This window comes from Amphibalanus amphitrite, unplaced genomic scaffold, assembly GCF_019059575.1.
Source record: "Amphibalanus amphitrite isolate SeventyFive unplaced genomic scaffold, NRLGWU_Aamphi_draft 000057F_arrow, whole genome shotgun sequence".
In the NCBI taxonomy this organism is placed as follows: domain Eukaryota; kingdom Metazoa; phylum Arthropoda; class Thecostraca; order Balanomorpha; family Balanidae; genus Amphibalanus; species Amphibalanus amphitrite.
This window is the reverse complement of record NW_024881553.1, coordinates 1,359,521-1,382,288: the sequence shown is the minus strand read 5'-3', so window position 1 is coordinate 1,382,288 and position 22,768 is coordinate 1,359,521. Positions and strand designations below refer to the sequence as shown.

The 22,768-nt window shown below is 47.3% G+C and overlaps 1 protein-coding gene and 1 long non-coding RNA gene across 3 annotated transcripts in view; one reads left to right on the top strand and one right to left on the bottom strand.

The window, feature by feature from the left end:
• The first annotated feature begins 1,499 nt into the window (after positions 1-1,499).
• LOC122378262 (cytosolic phospholipase A2-like) overlaps positions 1,500-22,768 on the top strand; it is a 32,343-nt gene continuing 11,074 nt past the window's right edge. The window contains exons 1-3 of one of the 2 annotated variants that reach the window (XM_043359126.1): positions 1,500-1,932; positions 12,143-12,338; positions 13,885-13,997. In XM_043359126.1, the coding sequence (XP_043215061.1) occupies positions 12,301-12,338; positions 13,885-13,997 (151 nt within the window). In that variant the 5' untranslated portion in view covers positions 1,500-1,932; positions 12,143-12,300. Of the gene's footprint in view, positions 1,933-2,816; positions 2,969-12,142; positions 12,339-13,884; positions 13,998-22,768 lie in introns of those variants that run through there. The other variant, XM_043359127.1, reaches the window with a different exon arrangement.
• Positions 17,727-22,271, bottom strand: LOC122378264. The gene is made up of 2 exons (XR_006255995.1): positions 22,087-22,271; positions 17,727-18,393 (listed from the first exon to the last, which is right to left on the bottom strand). It is a non-coding gene; the product is annotated as an uncharacterized LOC122378264 (long non-coding RNA).

Sequence of the window (22,768 nt, the reverse complement as noted above, 5' to 3'; positions counted from 1 at the left end):
GTGACGGGTGGCCTCAGCGGCCGCTGCCGGCACCGACACCGTCCTCTGTAGGTCACTGGCGCCGACCTGACAGCGCTCGGCGCCCGCAGCGGTCATTATTTAGCGAGCTTCTCGCTGGTCGCTGCTCTAAAAGTCATGATCTCTAATGCACTGTTAGAGGCGGTCTGTAGCAACAGAATGTGTGTGGATGTTGATGCACAGACATGGCGGTAGGCACAGTAGTTATCTTCGACGAAAAATTGCATGCCTTTGTTATCCTTAATGTTCCAATCATGTGCTATTGTTTTTGGGTCAAGTATGGTTTACTTGCCTGTTTATTATTAATGTATTATAATTCATATTATCGATTATTACTTAATGTTTACACAATTATTTTTATATATTACGCCTTATTTAACATTTTAACCCGTAATTCGCTTTGCCTTTCTTTCTTAGTTTCTGTATGTACACTCTTCCTCTCTTTATCTCTATCTCCCTTTGTTTTCCATTTTCCCTCCTCTCTTCTCTTCCATCCCATCCCCTCCCGCTTTGGTGGTGGTCCCCAGAGCTCAATATCCCGTGTTTTCCACCAGCATCCGGCCGTGAGCGGTACATAGTCACGCACACAGCCCACCGGCCTCTCTATCGCCCCCCCCCCCCCCGGCCCCCTGCGCACCCGTCTAAACGGTAGGTATAGCTGTGTGCAGAGGGAGTGATGACACACTGTGCGAGTTTGCAATTTGTAAAGTACGTCTAAGCCTAAAGTCACAAAGCAACCACTTATATCCATGCGTTTAACTTGCAGTCGGACATCGCGCTTTTAGGAGCGGGCTCGATCCTCTCACCGTTCCAAGTCTATAAAGGTGAGTGCGAGTGTCGAGGGTCGTCTACCCGCCCGAGTGCCCCGACACGAGCGTGTCTGAGTGTCCGCTGAACGCACTCTGCCGGCGAGAGGTCCGCTTCGTCGCTGATCGCTGACAGACGGATATATCAAATAACTGACAAAAGTAGGGTCGAGTGCCTAGTAAAAAGTGCAGCAAAAATGTAAGGAAGGAACAGCGGTTAATGCTAATTGATGATCACGTATATGTTAATAATTCTGCAATGTTTTCATTGACACTTTTCCATGAAATTCTTGAGACTGGATAAAATAATGACAGTTTCGATGGAAGATAATATCATGAATTAATGTACGTACCTATAGTAAAACTGCGAGCAGATAGGACAGGTCTGCAGGCGGGACGGTTAACAGGCCGAAGAAAACATTGGGACTTTCTTCACTTTAGACGATTTTTCGGTGTTTACTGTTTACGTTCTTGTTTAAAGACATCTATCATAGTGTTACGGCTCGCCTTATTTTTGCCAGTTTACGATGACATGTACACGTACAACAATATTTCAAAGAATAATACGTTATTCCCACGCTTAAAGACAGATTGCGCGAAATTGTCCCGCGGTTGCGTATTGGGTCTGCAACAAAGGAAAGGGATATATGAATGAATGCACGTGTCATTATACTTGGCCTACATTACCAAAAATCATAGGTAAATAGAGTACCTATTGCAACGCAAAATAATAATGCTCTGGGATTAAAAATGTCTTTCTTTCCTATCTAATATTTTGACAACACATTTTTATTATCAGGCCAATGCTCCTCATGCTCTTCAGCATTGTATTTCATCATGTCTGGCTGCAGAGACGGGCCGCACAGAAAAACGTGTGAGGTCATTGACCGATGCAGTTTTGGTCGGCAGCCTTCGAATATGCGGCAAATACTAAAGTGTGAGAAAAGTGTGGTCTCTTGGTGCTTACAAATGGAAGTGAACATCTATAAATACCTGTGGATATAAAGAAGCTGTGCCTGAACATTACTATGTTCAAGCAGTTTATTTTTCACTCCTCATTCGTCACCTGAATGGCCACCGAAGCATCTGTTCTCTTCAGATACATCAGGTAAGACGTACATTTTACATAGGTATAATAGAAACAGCATTCTCGTGGTGCTCATGAACATTATGACGCTCATGGACGTGATGAACGTAGGTAAGGGGTTAGGGAGCATTACCCTCATCGTTCCGTTTAGGGTTTTCCGGTAATTTATTTAGGCCATTGTTTAATGGACATAAAAGGTATGTTTATTTTATATTCTATGCTATAGTTGTTGACATTAAAAATGTATTATGAAATTCCTTTAGGTATGCTCATATGGATGTTGGTTGTAATAGTGCACTAAATATAGTCGCTTTACTGATCACTTAGCTACTTCACCTCCGACACATCCTTACATGTCTGTCTAACACTGACATCTCTGACAACGCTCTTGTCTCTTGACATGTCGAAGTGGCATCGATTCCCCTTCCTCATTGCACTGCGTCTTTGCACCTGTCAATATCTAGCTGAATGACATCTTAACCAACGAAACCTTACAACAGCTTACTACAATCTACTACAATAGTCGGTGTTTGCAGTGGGCCGATAAGATAGCCGGTCGGAATTCAACAGACGAACTTTTATGATTACGTGAGCGCTGAGCGTTCGGCGGTGTCCTCACTCATAACCCAAAAGATTAGCGTCTGGCTGAAAAAAGACCGCCACCACGATAAGTGTGAAGCGAGCTGTAATGCAGACGCACTGATCATATGAGATGTAACGCGTGGCTAGCAGCTCCGGTCCTTAGGTGCGCACTCGATCCCGCCATCGGTGCCCGCCGGTCCCACATTGCCGTGGGCCGCCGTCGGACGCTGTGATCCCGGTGAGCACAGGTGAGTGAGACGCCACCTGCCGACCGCGGCGGAGGCCGGCATTGAGCGACGCCGGCCGCCCGTACAGTCGCCCATACAGTCGCCTTCTCGCGGCTGTCGGAGCGCCAGTGCAGATACAGCCTCCGCCGCGCACGGCGCACGCCGGCAGACGGTGGGGCAGTGATCAGGTGGAAACAGTCGTATTTCCAGCCCCGCCAGGATCAGGAGATCCCATTCCGGAGATCCAGGTGCGTGTCCGGGTGCGTGTTGACCGACCGACCGACCGGCAGAAAGACAGGCGGACCAAATGACTGACCAACTGACGGGCAGAAAGACAGACAGACAGACCAAACAACCGACCGACCGACCGACCGACAGGCAGAAAGGTAGACAGACCAACCGACCGACGCAACGGACCGACCAACTACCAAACAACCGACATATTCCTTTGAAACTATCAACGAGTCATAAAGAAATAGGGTGCATGAGACATGTAGGCATACACATTTAATTTTCGATACAGGTGAGTGGTGACTGAAGGTCGGATCAATTTCGCGGCCTTTTTATTATAAGTTGCAGTTACTCCTCAGATGTCAGGCTTCATGTGAGTGATCAGTGTTCGTTGATTGTCTATTAAGATTGGGCTATGACCTTAACCTGAGATTATTTTAGTGGGCTTGTAATTCTACATACGCATTCAGATAGTTAACAGAAATTGGACGCGTCCTGGGTCTCGTTTCATAAAGCGACTCAATAACTTACGGCGGTTTTTGGCCTTGTACCTATTGCAAGCGCATGTGAAGCGATTACGATAGTTTGAATCGTTGAATTTATTTATCTTGCAAGCAAGAACATAAGGGAGAAGGGGAAATAAATTTATCGCTTCACATGCGCATGCAATACAAACCCAAAAACCGGCGTAAGTTACGGACTCGCTTTATGAAACGAGGCCCTGGTGAATGCATCCTTATTTTTAAAAAAAATAATGTTACGTATTGCCATATAAACCATGTCAAAAGTCATTGCATACATTTTCTGTTTTGATGGTTATTGCTTCTTGAGGCCAAACCTTTACCATGAGACAAAGTCTGACCACGTTGTTGCCTGCTAGCAGTATTAAAAAACATCAAATTATCGCATTTTTGCAGCGTTTTAACTCTTATAGCCAGACTATTTAAGCCTCCCGGATCACTTTACGTGCACAAATAAATACGGCACAAGACGAGCAAAAGAAATGAATAGAAAGCTTTGAAGTAAAATCAAAAGGAAGATGATATTTTCAGCTCGGCTGTTTTAAGGGTTGACTATTGAGGTTTCCATGTACGTTTTTCATTTAAGAGATTTAAGCGATAAGACAGACAAAACAAATCTGACTACAATAAGTAGGGAGCCAATTGTTAAAACATAAATATCGGGGAAATTTACCATTTCATGATGTCTGGTGACCTGTCTTGAAAGGACCTTATACAGTTTTATAAGAATGATTATAACGACCCTTTGAAGTTTAAAAGCCGCTAATCGTTTGCCGCTACGTGACCCAGGGGCCGAGTTGGAGGGGATGGACCTTATTTGAAAGCTCACCGGGATGTCTTTGACGGTTGTTGCTGTTTACGTAGGGTAGCCTGGGGCAAGACGCCCCAGATAATTTATTTTGCTACATATCTATTGTCCCACATCATCTGGAAGGTCAAATTTGTGCTCAATGCGTTCTTTGGACATTTTACTTTAAATTCCACCCCTCAAATTCATTTACTTATGATCGGACTCCCAGCTAGCAAGTGATTTCTGAAACAACTGCAAATGGGGCATTTTGCCCCAACCCCAGGGCAAAACGCCCCACGGCCTGGGGCAAGAAGCCCCATACTCTAAATTAAAGATTTAACATGGTAGATGAATAAATATTATATGAGAGGTTCGTTAGACCTCTGGAGGCACGTCACTGAAGTTAGCACCTTCTATCATATCAGGTGTTCAGTTATGACGCTATTGTATGAGCAGGTTTTTCACCTGCCTCATAAGGCCAAATAATAAATTATTGCAATGCAAATGTTAACCAAATACTTTCTTTGCCATGCAGTTGCTGAGAAAAATGCATATAAATGCATAAGAACTTACCGTTCGCCAGCTACCGAACATTAGGAAGTGGGTAGTCCGAACAACACGTGAGGTAAAACGCCCCATGCGGCGTTTTGCCCCGCGACCTTCTGGGGCGTTTTACCCCATTACGTAGTTTGGTCAGAGAACAACGCCTTGCGCTCCAGCAAGACATAATTTAATACGAACCAACCCGGCATTATAAGCGTTAGACAATAATTGTTCAAAATACATAAAAGTCGTTAACCTGATGTGGACCACAAAAGAACGCCATGATGCATAATCAGACAACAAAACATAAAAATCACTCTAAAAACACATTTTTGGCTATATATTCCTAAAGAGTTATCACAATTTCTTTCCAGTCTGCTCAGATAATGATCATATAGTGCACGTTTTATTGAAGAGAGGATGTTTCCTCAGAACCTTGCCAGTTCCGAGAAACATCGGTGAGGCGTTTTACCTCGGCGGGGCGACTTGCCCCGGTCTACCCTACGCCTCTGGATTGATCGCCCGTCTTCCCTTTGATGCGATGAAACAGCTACCGAGGTCGGGTGAGCCTCGCCCCAGACAAAGTAGATCGAGTGACGCGGTGAACAATGATGTCATCGGTGTCATCGGTGAACAAGTGATGTCAGCTGTGGTATGAGCGCTGAGTAGTGAACACTCATGAGTAGGCCTCACGCCACGACTGAATCGATGAACTCGCAACGGCAATGTTAGTCCCTTCAAGTGGATGAGACAGAGAAGTGTTAGGTCATTTATTCGGCAGCTGAACCTCTACGGAAACTTCGATCACCGATAAATCTAATAAGGATAGCATGCCAGTAAACTATCGATTTTCGAACATCGAGATGATGGATTCTTATATGATGAATTCTTTTGGCTTTTTCCATGACTTTGGGTTTGGATATTTTAATATGCGTAGAAACAATCGGTTTGAGACTTAATTAACTTTATACATACATTGCTGCTTTTTCAGCACACACATTCCCGCCATTATTCCTGTTTGTCGGGTGTTTCACTAAAAGTGTCAAAAAGTAAATGCCTATTAAAGTTATATTATATATGCAAATCACGTGGTTGCGCACGTGGCTTGGTTGCAAATTTTTGGACATTTATGCTTTGTCCATTTAAGATATATTTTACACTCATATGGAGCGAGGGCAGGAGGCCAAAGTTACTAGTCGTTTTTTTTTCCTTATGCAGAACAAGAACAGGTTATTTACACCGCAACAGGAGGGGTGAATTACACTTACCTTTGGTGCCATCAGAAACATTGAAACCGTATGCCGACTTTTCAGGAAACGTTTTATTCTCTCACCTCGCTACGTTCCAGATTATAAAAGGTTCAAACGGCTTCTTGAGAGGTTTAAAAGGGTTCCTTCGATGCCGTTCGCAGTCCAAAAAAGACGGTCCCCCACCTCTCGGCGGAAACCGTTGAAAAGGTCAGGGTCTTTTTGAGGGTCTTTGAAGATAATAAGAAGCTAATTTCAACATCAGAAATAGCCAAGGCCTTACAAGTTATCAAAAACATCCACTATAATGGCTGTAACCACCAGGAACTGGCTGGATTAGAAGTTCCTGCACCGAAAAATCAGCTGCCTCGCCGCCCGCCTCTGGCCAGCGCAAAGCCCCGATCTGTCACCGTTTTACTTCTGGTTTTGGTCAGTAGCTCTCGCAGAGCTGAGGAAGACTCAAGTCGCATCACTTCGGGAGCTGAAGAGCACCATTCAAGGCTTTGCCGACAGTCTGGACGCTGAAGATGAAAACGGGCTGTGAGGCACCTCCGGACACGTGCCGAAACGGTGCATCAAAAGAAGCGGCGGATATGTGGAATAGGTTTGAGTGACGGTGCTATCGTTTTTATATATTCAAATGTCCAACAATTGCGGATGAAATGGTATGCAAATTTCCGTAGAAAACATTGTTATTATGTGCATTATGACCTTTTACTTTTTGACACTTTAAGTGAAACACCCTGTAGGCATCAGACCGTGACGGACGCATTTTCACTAAAGCCATGAAACCCGAAACTCCCCATTGTAAGTGTAAAGGACGCCAATTTCCCTCGGGACTCGGGTATCCGTCTGTTCTGGAGCTGTTAGCCCTCATACATATGTACGACTGCGGTTCTCGACCGCAAGGGATCAGACTACAGTCAAAGGCCGCCCTCGTGTCCAGACTGCAGTCAAATGCTGCTGTCACAACCACACTGCAGTCAAAGGCCGTTCTCGTGACTAGACTGCAAAGAGCACTGCCGGAACCAGACTACAGCCACGACTGCAGCCATGCCGGCGTCGTGACCAGACTGCAGTCAAAGGCCCCTCCAGAGATCAGACTACAAAGGCCCCTCTCTAGTCTCTGGAACAGACCGAGGCTCTACGACTGCACGATCCCGGGACCGACTGCCCCAGTCGGCAGCGCCCGAGCCCGGCGGCGCTGCCGGGAGGCCGCGGTCGGCTCTGTGGCCGCCGAGACGAGCGGTGCGTGCTGTGCCGTCATGCCAGCGTCGGCTCACGGTGCTTTATTGCCGAATTAAACACCCGACATTCGGGAGCAGGCGGCGCCCGGGCCGTGCACGCGTTCGGGTGATTCACACGATATTGACGGTAGAGGGCCCGGCACATTACGCACCTGAGGTAGCCAGACTCGCGGTGTAGCTGAACATGTAACGGACAACTGATCAGTGAAGCTCGTCATCAATCCAGCTGCCAATCAGCCAATCAACGTATTTTCCCAGTCGTCAGTCGAGCAGTCATTCAGTCTCTCAGTCTACAACCAACAGTGCGACAGTCAGCCTCTCAGTCAAACAGTGCGACAATCCAGAGCTCTGTCCGTCCAATAATCAGCCCGGCGGCTCGTCAGTTAGCTCTGTCAGTCCAACAGCCCGTCAGTCCAACATCCCGTCGTTTCAACAGTCCGTAAATCTAACAGTCAGTCACCTCTGTAAGTATAGCAGTCTGTCGGTCCAACAATCCGTCAGTCCAACAGTAAGTTAGTTCTTTCAGTCCAACAGCCCGTCGATCCAACAGTCCGTAAGTCCAACAGTCCGTCGGTCCAACAGTCCGTCAGTCCGTCAGTCCAACAGCCCGTCAGTCTGTCAGTCCAGCAGGCCGTCAGTCGAACAGTCAGTCGGTCCAACAGTCTGTCAGTCTATCAGTCCAACAGCCTGTCGGTCCAACAGTCAGTCGATCCAGCAGTCCGTCAGTCCTGTCAGTCCAGTAGTCAGTCAGCTCTTTCAGCCCAACAGCCCGTCAGGCTGTCGGTCCACAACAGTCCGTCAGTCCTGTCAGTTCAGCAGTTCGCTAGCAGTGCTCAGCCCAGCCAGCAGCCTGGGTGATGGAAACTAGGGCTGATAATCCCGGGACTTTTTGGCAATCCCGGGATCCCGGGATTTTAGAAATGCAATCCCGGGATATCCCGGGATCCCGGGATTGAGCAGTTTTTATTTTAACCTGTCTACAAAGCAGAATTTTCTTGCAATATCGTATGTATATTGCGCATCCTTACCATCATAAACACAATACCAGGCATACACCTTCACCCCGAACAAATATAAGAGCATGAATGACATTGATCATTGTATTTCTTGTTTATATTTCGAGTCAGGATACAGTAGACGTGCCTACGGATTGTGGTCGTCTGACCAGCAGCATGTCCTGGTCACATTCACTTGTTACGGTAGTACTAGTAGCACTTGAGGAAGCAAAGTGCATCAACGACTTCGTCGCCGAGACTCGACCGCACTTTTGTGACGATATTCCCGACAGTGGAAAACACTCGTTCCGATTCAACACTCGTAGGAACTATGCCCTTCAGCCAGTTGTAGGACAGCGCTACCATGCCTGTCCTTCCTGAGATAGGTAAATTTTCCAATTCTTTCCTTATGGCCTTCGTCATCATCAGAGAAGATTGCGAAAAGTTAATCCCAGACGGGCATGAACTGGTGCCTTGCTCTGGAGCTCTAACCTCATCTAGAGCTTGTTGAAGCATCGACTGAAGAGCATCGACTGATTCAGGATCATCAGCGTCCATCACTTCTGTATCTACACCTACTTCGGTATCATGCATCTGTTCTCCCAATCTTTCCATCATGTGGACAACTAAGTCCTGTGCTTCCTTGCGAGAGGCACTAGGAAAAATATCTTTCCAGTCTCTGTCTGCCGACATTTTGTTATGGAGCGATTGTAGGACTTTAGCAGCACGTGACCGTCTCTGTCGGATGCGCTGTTTCAACGCATCAGACAGTTAACATGCAATCGCGTTTACATGCAGTTTACATGCAATTAAATTCAGCAAAATCCGACATTTTGGCAAAGTTAGCTATAGCTTATCACAAAGGCACGTAATTAATAATTATTCACTAACGGTAACCATGCCCAGGGCGCCCGGCCAGCCTCATGGATCGTCCAGCCACGGGGCACTGACAGTAACTGAGCCACCAGACGTGCTCCCACAGTCACACAGAGAAGACGGCCGACCTCCTCCCACTCGATGGACTCGAATTCGATAGTCGGCATAGTATGTCATCGTGCAAAATGATCTGTTAAACCGAGTACGCGAGGGACGTCGCGGGGAGCGAGAGATGAGCCGAGAGAGAGCTCGTCTCTCGCCACATTGTGAAGGCTGAGACGGTGTGAAACAATGTCAATTAGGTATATACAAGTACCCTAACAATTGATATTTTGTTAAGAGACCATATTAGCGAAAATTGGCGCTTGAGCTGAAATGTGCTGTGCGAAAATTTGAAGCCAATTGGATAAATATTAAATAAATTATCGCCGAAAAACAGGGTCTCATGGGGTCTGAAATGCATAGTAGTAACATTCAAATACGCATATTGAATGTTCAGGGGAGCGGAGAGAAGTTTGGATTAGTTACCCCGGTCTTTAAAGGACACTAGATGGCATGTTTTGCGCTATAACTGTGCGTTTTGAGTTTGGGTGTGGGAACTTATGATATTTTTTTGTCTTATTTTGTCGGAGTTGGATATTTGTTTGAACGGCATGTTATGCTGGTGCTGGTTGCGGGTTGTTAGAGCCTTTCTCATGGTTTGCCTTTATTGAACTCAAACCCACCCTACCCTACCCTAACCTACCCATACCCTACCTTACTGATAACACATATAGTTACCCTTCTCATCCTCGATTAAAGTAACGTACCAAATTTGAGCGCAATCGGCCCAGCAGTTCTTGAGATATAAAACTGGCCCACCGCACGTGCGCACGCGCAAACTGAGACTCCAGATGACTTGTGCCAGCCACCTTTCTAAATTGTCGCTATCAGTGTACAAAATTTGAGCGAAATCGGCCCAGCCGTTCTTGAGATGTATAAATGGACCCCTCACGTGCGCACGTGCAATCGATCCACCCTACCTGTCACAAATGACCATGCATCGCCAGGTTATAGCCCCCTCCACCCACAGTCCAAGTTTCAGTCCAATCGGCCCAGTAGCTGCTGAGTTATTCCTAGTACACAAATGTACTGTTTACTGGTTAGCACTTATTTCAAGTATTTGGGATTCCGCTGGGCGGGCGGTGCATTGCAGCCCATGCTTTGATAGCTATTGTCAAAAGTTGTATGACCTGCCGGCCATAAGCCATCGATCGGATTTTGTCGAAAAATACCTGAACGTTAACAAAACACGGCCGTATGTTTGAGTCATTTTCACGAAAGTTTATTGACTTTTCGATAATATTTTGGATGGATATTGGTCAGAAAAGAATGCTCTTTCCGAATATGTAGGTTTCATAGCCATTGATTAGCGTTTTAAATACGTTTTGATGTTGTAAAGAACACCGCGCTCCGCGCGAATCAAATTTTCAAATCAATTTTTCATTATTAAAGAAATGGTACGGATCATCACTTTTTATCTGCTATCCTCTGATGACACGTACATTTGCCTGGAAAATGGCACCACACCGATTCCATTCCGTCAAGCCGTTTTCCAGCGGCATCGATTTTCCCGTCACAATGCACGAAATCGGTCATGTTTTCACAACTGGGGGTGCTGCCTTGCACGTGACGCGTGCTATACTATGAAACCATATCAATACGCTAGGCCCATCTCTCCTCTATCCATTGGTGGCAACCGCTTCTCGCTGCAATCACCCGTTGCCGAGATATCAAGCCGGAAAGTGAGCCGTGTCGGCCCGATTTTCGGCCGACCGCCGCTCTCGCCGACACCATGCTATCCCTATGAGAGCGCCCTTTTGCACGTGCTGACGGCGCACCCCTGGCCCGATCGCGTCCAAATTTTAATACAAAGGCCGCCCACGCCCACAGATTCGGCATGCCAAATTTCAAGTCGCTACGCCGCGCCGTTCTCGCGCAATTAGACATAATAGGCATGACACACGCACGCACGCACGCACGGACGACTTATAAATCATAATATAGATGTAACCAATACTTGTGCATAACGACTTTGCACGGCGTAAGTAAGATCTTTGGACATAAAACTGCACTGTAATGCGTTGTTACTCACTTACCTTTTTTACATACCTACTATCAGCTACACTTTATGAACGATGTTTCTGTACGGAAAATATCGGGATCCCGAAATCCCGATGCTTCTAATCCCGGGATTCGGGATTAATACAATCCCGGGATCCCGGGATCCCGATCCCGGGATTATCAGCCCTAATGGAAACGGATGGCTGTCTACATATTATCGTCACTTTGTCAATGAGCTGCCGATGCGCAAAGGGCGAACATGCTCCTAAGCCGTGCATGATGCATTTAGGTACTACAAAGCAGCGCATTTCTCCAAACTAGTCACTGTCGAATTAACAACAAACTCTACTGAAGGTAAGGATGGCTTTTTCAAGCTAGGGCTCCCCCAGAAAGAAGGATGAAAAGTTCCAATCACCAGCCCTCAGAAGTGGCAAAATGTACAGGGCCAGTCCATTGGACGCCCTCTGTGACACTAGCGGTCTGCAGACCCAGCACTGGACAGTGGACGACAGCACAACACACACTCACAGAGCTTCAATGTCGGCGGCGACACCAGCTGGTGTCTCAGTGAAGCTCAGAGGTGGGCGCCGGGCTGTCGTAATTAAGGCGTTCAGCTGGGTCGCGCAGCCGTCCGGTCTATACGTGAGACGTTCAATGTTCGTCCACTCAAAGCTTTGTTTTGCGGCAGGTATGGAATGCTGCCGATTTGTAATTAACTCACAACCATATAGCTCTGTGCAGGATCATATTCAGTGGGAACTTCGCGGTAAGTAATAAACTTCCCTACACGCTTCGGAAACCGACAGCCAAAGCTCACCGTATGAGCTAGCTCATATTGCACCAAATGAAATCACCTGCGTTCATTTCAGAGTTGCTGGAGCCGGGAGGAGAGAGCGGAGAGGGTGGGGAGAGGGGAGAGGAGGCGGTTCCGGCGCCTGAGGAGCCACTCCGACCCGGCACATCAGCAGTGAGGGGCCTCTTGGGCCCGGCCGGCCGACCTCCGGGCCGACCCTCTCCAAACAGCAGCATGTGTGCCAACTGGAACATCCTCTCATCAATAGAAAAGTGAGTATAGGCAAAATATGCGCCATTTGCCCTGCGACTGCACACATACAATGATATAAACGTACACGGGAGCTCACGGCTAACCAAGTCCAGCCGTTGCCGTTGAAGAATTGTGTTCACTGCTAGCATTGCTCGCGACTGCCACCATAAACGTCATTGAGCACAATAAATGTCTTATCAAAAGCCAGCTACAGAAGATAAATGGGAATTTTAGAGTCACATGATATTGAGGCTGGAAGGACAGGTCACGCATTGTCCGGCGTTCGCTGAATCACATTCGACCAGTATGAATTTATCGGCTACTGCCGATGTAGCACATTTCGACACTTCATTGACTGCAGCTGCATATTGTAGCCATATTGCAGTTTCAGGCCTAACGTACATGTAAACAGACGATTCATAACAAAATATTTGTCAGGCATCTTCTTCTGCTTCGCGTTTTCTCATCAGTTGGATGAGATTTATGCTGTGTTTTGAACATGGGGATGGAGATGGTCGGCTATCAAGTAACACAATAACATTCTCGGTGAGACATTAAATTAAAACGCCAAGCGTTGGTAGTGTGCTCTGATGAGATTAAACTGCGTCAGTCATACCGTGAAACCAGTCAAGCGGCGTACAGCAAGCAACGTGAAAATAGCGCAGCTCCTGTAGGTACTAGGATCTATAAGTACATACCTGCTTATTCTCAACACTTTTGATTCACCGTTTTCATTCCTCTCTAAATAGTGGTCAATCTAAATTAGGGTATCTCCTAACCTGGTCCGAGAAACAGCCCGTGAACTTCTAATCTGAATTTTTATTCAGTCTCAAGAATCTATATGCAATATTCATATTTAATATTTGCTTTTCTTATCACCTGAACTAAGTCTTGCATTGGTGAACTTGATACACTAATCGTGCACTACAGATATCTGCTCCATGTGCGCCTGCCACATAAGTGTCGTGTGCCATTCGTCACATAACTAAATGTCAGTCGTTCCCAAATTTATACGTCATTGCGAAAGTATGAGGCCGCAAATGATTGAGTGGGCATATCCAGATTTTCTTACGGCACTTGTTTGACGGAAATACCACAATATCCACCGACAAACGCCGGGATAAGATAGAGCCGAGTGGCCATGGGACGGTCACTCAAGTCGGAGACACGTCACCTCTGATAGCGACGCCGAGCTGACACGAATAACAGACGAGCAGCTGGGGAGCAGAAGACAAACAAAGGAATGAAGACCAGCAGAGGTGCCGTAAGCTGCAACTGCAGCGCACAAAGAGGCCGATGAGGCCGTGTGGCGTGTTACACAAACAAACGAGCCACGTAAGTATAGCTGTTATTGAATATTGACTGCAAATTATGCAGTGGAAAATCAGCCAGCAAGTACCTACGCCGACGAGCAGCAAGTACAAATCCAGACCCCAAAGAGTGTACACTGTACATACACAGCAGTGAGCATACATCACCACATCAGGAACAATACAAACAATGTAATCAGTAAGCACCGAGCGCGAATTTCATTGTTAATCATTATTTGTATTTGTTTATTTTCAGCACGGATTTCGATCCGTTTCAAATATTCGAGGTGGACCACGACTCGTGCCAGGTGCTGCACGTCACGGTGCTACGCGGCGACAATATCACCATGGGCAGGACGCGCGACATGTGTGAGTACGACACCCGGAGGGGGGTCGCCACGAACTCGCGGGGAGTGTGGGACGGCGCCGGCTCGGGCCGGGTTGGTGTCGGTAGGTCGTAGAGCTGCCACAGGCCTCCATCGTATCCCCGGTCACCGCTATACAATATGCATGTTATAAATGCCTGTCGTCGTGTGCAGAAATGTCATCTGCGCCTGCATGCTACTATGTATGTCATCTCATTTACCGGAGGTAAGTCATAACTAAGCCACGACTTTGGTAATGGCGGTGTTGTATCTACTAATGAGCTGAATTTAACAAGATGACAAGACAAAAGGTAGGTATACTCCAACAGCATTAGGGGTAGCTACGTGCACATTTTGAGAGCCTCGTAATCAAGCAGAGTAGTTATCTGTTGTTGGGTTCGTGGGATTTCGGAATGAAGTCGACATGGTGAAGGACGTCGCAAATTAAACACCGCTGAATGCCAAACACTTCACAGGTCACCAACTCTACCATTTCAGGCAGTTCTCATGCTGGCAGCAGAAAACAGTAAATCCATAGGTGAATATGTTTCGCCCAGAGCCTTCTTCACCATCACTACACAATACCGCCGCCAAACGGACAATACAAGACAAGCTGAACAACATTTGATCAGCTCCCAACCAATCATACCGGATAAACCTGCCCTCACCGAGCCGCGCCCGTTCACAAAACACAGCAATCCGCCTGTTTATCAGCCTCCTTACCTTTCTAAAGACGGAACCCCGGCAGAAACTATCCTGCGGTGACCCTAATTGGTGTCATTAGAGATCCGTCTCGCCACTGCAACGGACCGGCCGTCCGTTGGCCCGGCAACGCTTCGCCCTGGGTTCTGGTGTGGCAGCCGCAAAGTATGGCACTGGCCAGAACTTTTCGGAATGGTCTCGTTGAGACAGGTGACCGTTTGGAGTTCCCGGTGGAACGATTCTCACCGGGTATGTCTCGTCTGTATGGACGGCCGCTGCATTCTGAATTCATCTGCGCAGAAGGGCGCGGTTGTTGCGCTCCGCTGGCACAGCCGAGTTGAATGCATGCATTATAATCAGCATGCTCGACTTTGCCTGCGACAGAAAATGCATCGGTCGCTATGCCAAGCTTGCAATTGATTCAGCGTTCCATATCACTAATGTCACCGTAAAATGTGTAATTATTTGGCGGCATGGAACAGGTACTAACTATAACTACACTAAAATAAGCTTGCAATAGCCATCAAACCAGGAGATGCATGGCTGCTTAGGAAGAGGAAATCATGCTTTTGGTGCTTTTGCTCCACTTATGTTCCTTTGTGCAATGGCCCACAGGCGGCACTGAGTGCAGTCAGACATTTCCCCGCGAAGTGCAGGCATCAATTACCTTTGAGACTCGCGCGGCTCGAATGCATTTTCAGGCCCAAAAGCGGCGGCGCTGCGCGTCGGTGGCCATAAGCGGAATTGGACGCCATGCGGCCATCCCCCGGGCCTCGTCGGCCGCACGTGCAGTGGCCTGCCAGCTCTCCCCGGGCGCCGCTCCGCCCGAGTCGCTCACCGGTCGTATTGGCCATTCAGGAGCGCAACAGGCTGCCTGTCGAGGCGCAGCGAGATGCCGCCCCGTGGGACACCGGCCATAGAAACTCGACAAAAAAACATCACTGAGTCCCTCCGTGTCCCTACAGAAACAGCGAGCTGCTATGTTCATTGGTTCTCACATCCGCGACTGCGATGCATTCCAAACCGTGGAAATGCTTCAGGCTAAGGCCATGCGGCACAGCATAACTTCAGGCGCACACCACTGGCGCCATCTTTTGACAAAGCTGACAGTTTCGCTACGGGATGCATAAATGCGGGGCTCGGGCCCTTATCACGAGTTCACTGCTAGTTAATATTAACATCCTAGTATTCCATTACTTCCGACACAGGAGTTCCGACATCCACGCCCACGTTGCATGTCTGCGTCGCGTCGGTCGGTGCTATACGTCAGACCGCGAGAAGCTCCGGGTCGCCAACGTCCGCTGTATATGTCCCCATTGTATAAATATGGGGCGTTCCGGAAACGTAAGGCGCCAACTCAGTGCCTGCAGCCCCTAAGGCGCCCATCCGGGACGTCTGATACGGGCTCCGCCCATCTAGTCCCTTATGTGTGCCAATTTTGATCGCTGCAATGCTCATTCACCCGACAATTAAGAAGCCGGCTTTTATTAACCCTCCAGTTGCGTGTCATGCCCACCGGCCACCAAGCAGTGACTACTTTTAATTTTGCTCGCACCAACCATCACCCTCTCCCCCTCCCCACCCATCCCGCCCCCACTCCCTGTCCGCCTCGCTGAGCAGATACGCTGGCGGCGGCCGGGCACTCAATGCACGGCACAGTGACGAGGCACTCGACTGACATCCGGCCCGCGCTGCCTCCGGGCACTCCAACCGTGCAGTGAGAAGGGCGTGGCCGCTCTGCCTCTCAACTCTCCAGTACCCTACCCGCCCCGCCCAGAGCGGCAGGCAGGTAGTCTGGGCTTGGCCTGGCGGTCGTTAGATATGCGGATTACGGGGCTAATCGACCTTGCCGATACATTCCATGGTAAATGAGGTGATGCCTGTATCGTGCAAACGGTGCCTGGTATGTTATGCAAGATACGTGCTCGACAGAGTGATAAACGGGATAAACGGTACCATGCGTCCATAAATGACAAACAGTAAAAAACCTTCTTCACCTAACTTCCGCATAAGCACTACATACATATCGTTTCCTCATTTGTGGTATGACTTTAGTGTTTGCTTTATACCTAACTATAATAAGTTCGGTCTCGGATCTCGGGTTATTACTCTGCGGGAATCCAAATGCTCATGCTCTTCTTGACAGTCTGTTCAGGCTGTCAAGAAGAGCATGACATTTATTCCACATCAAGGGCATAACTCAACCCGTTTACAGACTTCACCTGACCTACATGGCGTATGCGTCACCAATATACACCTGCCAGTATATGCATGACAAGCCAGCCAGCGATCATCCACGTTTTGACGACCGCACCTACAGACGAGTTTCGGATGAGTTTCAGCTGTTTCCAAGAAAGTTTCGCCATAATGTGCGCGGTCGTTGTACCATGGATTACCTACTACCTGGATCGGCAACTCCGCGGAATTCCCATTGTACTGCGCGACCGCCCGAAAGTGCTGCCACCTATCGAGCAAACTGGTCCCTGCTAAGGACAGCCCGCCGCCGCCGCCCAGTCAGGCAGCGGCCAATACCAGCAAAGTCCGAAAATGACCGGCAAGTTACATGGCCTTAACCAGCCGCGGCTAAGTTGGGCATCGGCCAACAGTGTTGGGTCCCGAAAGAGTGGTACAGGGCGGTTCCATAGACTCTCTATCGTTTTGGAAAGAATGGTGTGCATGGGTCGTTTGCCGAGCGCGACTGGCTGATTTTACCTCAGCACGTCGTATTGTTAGCTCTCATGGCCAGGCCAGGCGCCTTCTGCCTGCAAATACCTTCGATCAAACGACTTTGTCTATCACTCGGGTTGCCCTCTTGCTGATCATCTTAAGCATTCGGACTCAGTCGTCGGCACAGGGAATGTGCCGTTCGCCGTGAAACATCCGAATCATTACTACAGCCATTTTGACTGACTTATAAAGATGAAGACAAATGCTGTCATATCGATTAACGAACATCTGCATCATTTAAAATTTCTTTTAAGAAGCATTCCAGGATTATAAGCTTACCATACGCCGTTTCGTTAAAAAACTGTTTCCGTATTGAACTTATATTTGCCGTCGCATGAGCGAAATGCATACTGAGTAGAGGCTGAAACCGACTCTTTCCGCAGTCAGAAATCATGTGCGAGACCGAGAGCCTATTCAAATAAACCCCGGTCGCACTCGCATCCATAGCACGCACCTACTTGCGTGTGATTGATGCTATTGCAACTTAATGAATTTCGCGTGCGATTTCCTAGTCTGTTCCGGTCTGAGGTTCAGAATTTAACACAGGTTCAAATGACAACTAAGGTGAAAGATGACACACAATGTTTACAATAACAGACTGATAGGAAGTCTTCGAGAAACGACGTGCCACATGCCTACTAAACGGTGTCGTAGCACCAAGTTGGTTTCCAATTCACATCTCCCACCAGAGTATATCGGGAATAAATGCAAACACGATAATGCACACGAACGCATTATCCGCTCAATGGGTATGCCCATAGGTATGTTAGTCAGTTACACACGCTGTGATAACTTAAACAATTTTCGGTCGAGCCAGTTAACAGTTCACACCCCGTCCGCCTGCTGCCGTCACGTCACACGTGTCCGCAGCGGGCGTGCACCTGCGAGTGCGTGCATCATAATTCACATCACAAATCACAGGATGCCAATTCAAGTCAGCACACCGTGAAAACTGAACCCATCTCTTTGATCTGAAACAAAGATAGAGAGAGAGAAATTAGATACCTGAACATACCATAATGAAATGGAGAGTGAGGGCATTCCAAGGCAAACTGTTTCCCCACAGGCCACAACATCACAAAAAAGTATTTTACATTGCGATGATGTTGAGCAAAAAAAAATAATAATAATACCTTGACAGGATACTACCTAACAAAAGTAACCAAAAGCTTAACACCTCATCTGCTAGGCTTACATAGTTTAAAATGACTTTGATCTTACTTAAATGTATCTGATATCTACACAGTTTGTCTAGCACTCGTTCTAAAAAAGTGATTGTTATATATCATTCAATGGAGGGAAGCTCACAAACTTCTTCGTACAACTCTGGACCTTTCGACTTTTGAGAAAAGAAGGAAGCTGATGTCAGGGACCAGGGTCGGCACTCTTTTGTGGTTGACACTGGCTGCCGTTAGGCTTTCTTTTTACTGTCAAATGGTTCAGTTTTTTTTTCAGGCTGAGAACATGATTTATTTAAATGTGTTTTTTGATCCAATATCATTCAACTCTACTTTTGAAATCAGGGCATTGGCAAATGGCAAGCAGGTTATAAAAATTAGCTGAAATGACATGATGCCAGTTAACTGCTCCTGAGTCCTGAAGTGTGTTGCACTCTAGTCAGCCGTTCAGAGAAATACGTAGGAAACTGATATGGGTGAGCAGTGAGTAGGTACTGAGCAGTGAGCAGTGGACCAATTTATAGGTACACTAACTGATTTTGCCAAACTAAAAACTTATCAAAAACTTAAGCAATTCACAACTAACAATGCATCATCCACCACCATCATGCGCTACCAAGACCGAAATTGTGTCACAAACAAAACCATGGCTATATCACGGAATATATAGTCTACGACATGGAATGGACAAGATCGAGATTTCCTGTAACTGCCGAGTTTTTGGCGACCTGAGGCCTCTTGCACCAAAATCCTCTTGCACCAAAGGTGGGATTATTTTGCATCGTATACCCAGTCCAAGTCTCAAATGTAACAATTTGCGTGCAAAATTTAGCAAGCACATGTAGGATTATGCATTGGGCTATTGCAAACAAATTTACCACCGTTAGATTAGCTTATTCTGAAACCGGTTTTTCGATTTTACCTAGCTAGGTAGTTTGGTGCAAGAGGCCTCTGATGATTTAGTCGTGCGGATTCGCTGTGGTTACTTCCTTTACGAGGATGAAAGTATAGTTGCCAGACCTATAACTAATAGGGGAAGCTGGGGCATAACGGGGTACCGGGGCAATATGAGAAGGTGCATTTTATCTAATCAGGTGTTGCTGTCTGGAATCACTTCTGACCATTTAAACTTCGCTCGTTTGCCGCCCTTTTCCGGTGGACGCCGGCGGGAGGCGGCGTTGCTGAGGATGGTGGGTAAGGTTTTTTCATGGTGCTGATGTATTTTTCAACATTCGTTTGGTAACTTCCTAGGTGAAAATCCGTTCGAGTAGGTTTGTCATAGTCAGTGAAAGCAATGACTCTCGTCCTAGTCAACCTTTCGCTGCGATAGAAAGTTGCCGGCTGTTTTGATAAACATGAACGATCCTGCTCAATTGCCAATGTCCTTCGGGGGTTAAAACGGGTTTCCGGTAGAGGCGATATGGGGTGGTGGATTTTACCACATTTTACCACATTTACCCCATTTACGTGCCCAGAAGTGCTTTTTTGTTACAGTTAAAACTAGTTGCCTTTATTGGCCCACTCACGTTTCATAAATGCATTTAGAGGAGGGGTTGTGTTAAACGTTTCAAACGTTGTCATAATGTTTCTTCATTATAAGTAGGTACACAGGCACCGTGTATGTGCCTAATATATATTTTTGCCGAGATAAACTTTCATTTTCAGTAGCTTGGATCTTGGTTTAAGCGGCGAGTGCACAGGAACGTGCACCCAGCAGCCTGACACAAGTCCCAGATTTTCACCACGCCTTTTATCGTTTGTCGCAGTCCTCGAATGGAGTCGATGCTGGCGCCGCCACCGACCGTCCACCGCTGCAGCCAGGCGTCGCTCTCCTGAAGAAACTGCAGGTGTTCTCCCGCCGTTGCTGGATGGAGGCTGGATATCGCGCGTCGCTTTGAGCAGGGGTCGAACCGGTCGGAAGAGTTTAGCACATCGAGCAGGTCGTTGAGGCGCAGCAGGAGAGTAGCAGTCGGGAGTGCAGTGCGCGGGAGCTTGCCGTGGGTCGCATGCAATGTGATTGCTGCTGCTACTGTCCGGCTCATCACCTGTAGGGCATAGCTGACTTTCATTTTTCAATGCTGTTTGGCCTGATGTGTTTCTGGCTTAGTTTTGGAGCAGCCCGTGGGAAAGAAGCGCATTCCAGTGCGTAGAGTGTTTCTAAATGACTCCAAGAGGCTACTTCACCGTCTACTTCAATATCGTATTTCATTAATGCATTTCGTATGCATTTGAAGATGTGAGGCACGTCATACAGAGCAGCAACCTCGTGCCCGTCCACGGTGAACAAGCCGGTTTCCGCAGCTCCGAGCAGTCTGTAGGTCGCCTGGTTGTTCTTTGACATGTCACAAGTTGTAGCTAGCACAGTGAATCCCGCTGTTGTTGTTACACGTTGGACACACTGTGTTAACAGCTGCTGCTGCACAACGGCCTTGGTCGTTCCGGAACTCAGAAAGAAACCGATGGGCTGTTTCCAGCGTTTGGTGACACTGACGTCCCGCACCATCATGAACAAGGCGTGGTCGGCGCAGGCATTGGCGCGGCAGAGAGAGCCATGATCAGTGAAGCCCTCGATGACGTCATCACCCCGCTGGTAGGCCAACCTTGGTTTCAGCTGCATTTCGTCGAACGAAATGATGCACAGCTTGTCCTTGGCACTTGCTCCGGCGAACTTCTCTTTTATGAGAGCCAAGATAGCGTCATGAAAGCCAGCTCGCATCTGTATTTTTCCCATCTTCCTCCGCAGAGTTCGAGGATGGGGATGGACGTACCGTTTTTGTAGGAACCGATACGCCCTGGGACCAAGGCCATATATAGTCCTGGGACCCTGAAAGTAGAGCGCGAGTGCTCGCACTTCCTCATCTTCATCAAATTTTAGACGAATTTCATCGAATTTCATTTAATTTTAGACCAATGTTAAAACTCTAATGCAATGAATATGTATAAATGCTCCCGTAACAATGTGTGCTAAAAGTTTCCAATAAAATATACGGTTACCATTTCGAAGTCACAGTCACAACTTGGGCCTTTAAGTTGAAGACGAATCATTCGACGATTGTTAAGAAAAAATGTATGAAATGTTAAGAAAATATATGAAAATGTACACCCACGTGGAAAGAAATTCATCCGCATCCTCCGGATCTCCGGATATTCATCCGGCAAAATCCTTGATTTTTGGTTACACACGTGGCAATGCTAATCGAAGCTCCTGTCCATTCCATGTCGTAGACTATATATTCCGTGGCTATATCATCAATTCAGCGGCATGTATAAGCTTGTGATATGATGTGTCAAACATATAACAAACATATAAAGAACATAAAATTGAACATATAAATAAGTGATTAACCAATTACGGCCCAAATTATATGATTTTTGACGACATACGGCGAGAAGCAATGTGCGCCAGTATCGTCAACAGCCCCTCTTTACAGTAATATCTTAGGCCACTCAGACCTTCCAACCATAAGAAAACCTTACCAATCTTACCTTGCCATCTTCCTGCATCTTCTGAAACCTTCCAATCTGCTCCAAAGGGGCTTAACTTTTCAAAAAACAAGGCAAACGACCCTACGACGCGACGCCGACCATTGTTTTGAATAGCACCCGCTCCCCCGCGTCCTTAGCGCTCGACACCACTGCCACCTAGCGGTGGTCGCAAACATCGAGGAGTTGCCGATCCAGTATCTACTTCATCCATGGTTGTACTTACCATCGTCATGAAACGACACACGAGTTCGCTCGTCTGAGGGATGGCTCTTCTGAATGAAACAACATTCTAAGAAATTACTGACGTGGCTCCATAACTTCACATAGTTCTGTTCGTCTTCGATATGTTGGTAGGTAGGCATTCTATGAAGACTCACACGAAGTGCGACATCGATTTTTTTTTATCGACATCGGCCAATTTTCAAAATAAAGATTCCGATAGATATGATATAACTAGGTAGGTTCCGGTATTCACAAAGGCACTGTTAAATTACCAAAATAATAATAAAAGCATGGACAGCGCAGAAGTCTGCGTGTAGCAATCCGACCGGAGACCAGCTGGCCTGCAGACTCGGGCCAATGCTGCAGACTCGGACCAAACCTGTAGGTTCACACCAATGCTGCAGACCTGGACCAAAGCTGCAGTCTCTGCGCTCAGCAGTGCCCAACGCCGGCCATCCGT